Consider the following 3,897-nt stretch of genomic DNA (forward strand, 5'->3'; position numbering starts at 1 on the left):
CCGGGCTAAAGTGCAGTGGAGCAATCTTGGCTCACTGCAGCCTCAAACTCCTGGGCTCAAGCAATCCTCACTCCTTAGCCTCCCAAGTAGGTAGGACTACAGGTGTATGCCAGCATTCCAGGCTAACTTTTTATATTTATTTTTAGTTATTTTATATTTTTAATCTTAGAGACATGAGCTTACTATATTGTCTAGTCTGGTCTTGAACTCTTGGCCGAAAGACATACGCCTGCCTCAGCTTCTGAAAGCACTTGGATTAGAGGTATATGACACTGTGGCTGGCGAATTCTGTTTTTTAATTTAAAATTTTCAGCACTGGAGAGTTGTTAAATTACTAAGAATTGTTTCCTTTATTTATTGAGAGGCAGAATCGAGCTCTGTCTCCCAAGCTGGAGTGTAGTGGTACAATCTTGGCTCACTGCAGCCTCCACCTCCCAGGTTCAAGCAACTCGCCTGCCTCAGCCTCCCAAGTAGCTGGAACTAAAGGTGACTGCCATCACATATGGCTAATTTTTGTATTATTTGAGTAGAGATGCGGTTTCACCATATTGGCCAGACTGGTCTCGAATTTTTGACCTCATGGTCTATTCGCCAGGCTCCCAAAGTGCTGGGATTACAGTCATGAGCCACCACTGTGCCTGGCCTATTATTTTAACTTTTTAATAACTAGAAATAGGTTCTCACTATGTTGCCCAGGCTGATCTTGGACTTTTGGGCTCAAGGAATCCCCCCCCACCTCAGCTTCCCTAAGTGCTGAGATTACAGACATGAACTACTGGGCCCAGACTAGACTCTCTCTTAGTTCTAAGAAGACAATGGTGGGAGAGATGTTTCTGTGGTTGAATGAATGGATCTTTCCCCTTCTCTGTCCTGGCATTTTCTCTCATGTGCTTCGCAGATTTATGTTCTGGTCTGTGTATTTGTTTTGCTTTTGAGTTATTTTGTGTTGGTTGATTTGTTTCTGTTTCTTTTTTGTCATTACTGATAATGAAACACACTGTCTTCTTCTTCTCAGTCCTGTATTTGCCTTGCCCACCACATTGCCTGATACGAGGAGGTGTTAGAAAGGTGCACAGAGACCTGGGGAGAGATTAGGCTGTGTTCTTTCCACAGCGTTGATAATAACATGCAGTGACAACACTCCATTTTCAAAGACAAAGAGGGCTTTCCAGTAGAATTTTTTCTTATCTAGGGCAGCACTTTCTAGTAGAAGTCCAATGCAAACCCTATCTCTTATTTTAAATTATTTTCTAGTGTAGCCATGTATTGAAATATAAAACAAACAAAAATGTGATAATGTAGTTCATTTTATTAATTCAGTATATCCACAATATTTTTATTTCAATATATAATTTATATAAAAATTGCAATATTTTACATGAATTTTTGCTGCTCAGTTTTTGAAATCCTGTATATATTTTACTCATACAGTTTGTTTATATTAGGGTACAGATTCTCATCAGAAGTAATGGATCTGGTTGGGCATAGTGGCTCACAACTGTAATCCCAGCACTTTAGGAAGGTGAGGTGGGATCACTTGAGCCTATGAGTTTACTACCAGCCTGGATAATACAGTGAGACCCCTATCTCTATACAGAGGAAGAGAGAATGGATCCTTCCTCCCACTCCCTTCCGTTTGAGAAAAGCCCAACAACTTTATTTGATCATAGTTTTACATGACATATAATATAAAACCAGAATGAAGACCCAAAACTATCAAAAGAAAAAACAATAACTATTTTTATGTTTAGGTTCTATGAAGCAGGGACAGCCATATAGAAATGTGATTGGTAAAAAGGATATGCACTGAAGTGAATAGACTGAATGGGGAAACCCAGCAAGACCTGTCTGCTCAGTCTTCTTTTTACTTATTTATAAATAAAATAAATGTATTTATTATAGTTTTGGAGGCTGTGAAGTCCAAGATCAAAGGGCTGCATCTGGTAAAGGCCTTCTTGCTGAGCTGTAACCTGGCTGAAAGCAGCACATGGGCAGAGAGAGGAAAGGATCAGGTCTCTCTCTTCCCCTTCTTACGAAGCCACCAGTCCTATCCTGAAAGTCCCATCTTTCTTTTTTCTTCTGATTTTATTTATTTTTTTATTGCATTTTAGGTTCTGGGGTACATGTGAAGAACATGCAAGATTGTTGCATAGGTACCTAGATGGCAATGTGGTTTGCTGCCTTCCTCACCATCATCTATAATCTGGCATTTCTCCCCATGCTTTCTCTCCATGACTCCCCACCCACTACTGTCCTTCCTCTATTTCCCCCTGACAGACCCCAGTGTGTGATGCTCCCCTCCCTGTGTCCGTGTGTTCTCATTGTTCAACACCCACCTATGAGTGAGGACATTTGGTGTTTGATTTTCTGTTCTTGTGTCAGTTCACTGAGAATGATGGTTTCTAGGTTCATCCGTGACCCTACAAAGGACATGAAGGCAGCAAACCACATTGCCATCTAGGTACCTATGCAACAATCTTGCATGTTCTTCACATGTACCCCAGAACCTAAAATGCAATAAAAAAAATAAATAAAATCAGAAGAAAAAAGAAAGATGGGACTTTCAGGATAGGACTGGTGGCTTCGTTTTTTATGGCTGCATAGTATTCCGTGGTGTATATGTGCCACATTTTCCTTGTCCAGTCTATCATTGGTGGTCATTTGAGTTGGTTGCAAGTCTTTGCTATTGTAAACAGCACCACAATGAACATATGTGTGCACGTGTCTGTAATAGAATGATTTATAATCCTTTGGATATATGCCCAGTAATGGGATTGCTGGGTCAAATGGAATTTCTATTTCTACATCCTTGAGTAACTGCCACACTGTCTTCCACAATGGTTGAACTAATTTACACTCCCACCAACAGTGTAAAAGTGTTCCTATTTCTCCACATCCTCTCCAGCATCTGTCTCCAGATTTTTTAATGATCGCCATTCTAACTGGCGTGAGATGGTATCTCAATGTAGTTTTGATTTGCATTTCTCTAATGACCAGTGATGATGAGCATTTTTTCATATGTTTGTTGGCCTCATGTATGTCTTCTTTTGAGAAGTGTCTGTTCATATCCTTTGCCCACTTTTGAATGGGATTGTTTTTTTTCTTGTAAATCTGTTTTAGTTCTTAGTAGATTCTGGATAATTAGCCCTTTGTCAGATGGGTAGATTGCAAACATTTTTTCCCATTCTGTTGGTTGCCTGATTTTACTTTATTTTAATACCTTTTGTGAAACAGGTGGTGTTCAGTTGCATGGAAAGTTTCTTTAGTGGTGATTTCTGACATTTTGGTGTACCCATCAGCTGAACAGTGTATGTTTATCCAATGTGTAGTCTTTTTTTTTTTTTTTTGAGACACAGTTTTACTGTTTCCCAGGCTAGGATGCAGTGGTGCCATTTCAGCTAACTACAACCTCTGCTTCCCAGGTTCAAGCAATTCTTCTGCTTCAGCCTCCCAAGTAGCTGGGATTATAGGCATGCACCACCATGTCTGACTAATTTTAGTAGAGATGGGGTTTCAACATGTTACCCAGGCATGTTGCAACCTCCTGACCTCAGGTGATCTGCCTGATTCAGTCTGCCTAAGTGTTGGAATTACAGGTGTGAGCCACTGGAACTGGCCCTAGTGTGTAGTCTTTTAAACTTACTTCCCCTCCTACCCTTATCCCTGAGTCCCTGAAGTCCATTATATCATTTTTATGCCTCCTGTCATCATGGCTTAGCTCCCAATGGATTTTTAAATTTACATTCATAAGACCGACAATCATAAAAAGTACATTTACACATCCAAGTCACTGAAAAATACTCAGATTTTTGGTAACTATACTAAATGTCAGTTTTTCAATTAGAATAAAGTAATTAAGGTAGAATACAACAAGAGCGACATTTCAGACACCCAAGA

The 3,897-nt window shown here is 39.9% G+C and overlaps 1 protein-coding gene across 1 annotated transcript in view; it reads left to right on the forward strand.

Moving 5' to 3' along the window:
* LOC108298615 (putative serine/threonine-protein kinase PRKY) overlaps positions 1–2,383 on the forward strand; it is a 22,544-nt gene extending 20,161 nt beyond the window's left edge. Inside the window, exon 3 of the mRNA XM_037735852.1 lies at positions 2,112–2,383. Within this exon, the coding sequence (XP_037591780.1) occupies positions 2,112–2,202 (91 nt within the window). The 3' untranslated portion in view covers positions 2,203–2,383. The remainder of the gene's footprint in view (positions 1–2,111) is intronic.
* Positions 2,384–3,897: the final 1,514 nt, after the last annotated feature.

This window comes from Cebus imitator, unplaced genomic scaffold, assembly GCF_001604975.1.
Source record: "Cebus imitator isolate Cc_AM_T3 unplaced genomic scaffold, Cebus_imitator-1.0 Scaffold1017, whole genome shotgun sequence".
NCBI lineage: Eukaryota > Metazoa > Chordata > Mammalia > Primates > Cebidae > Cebus > Cebus imitator.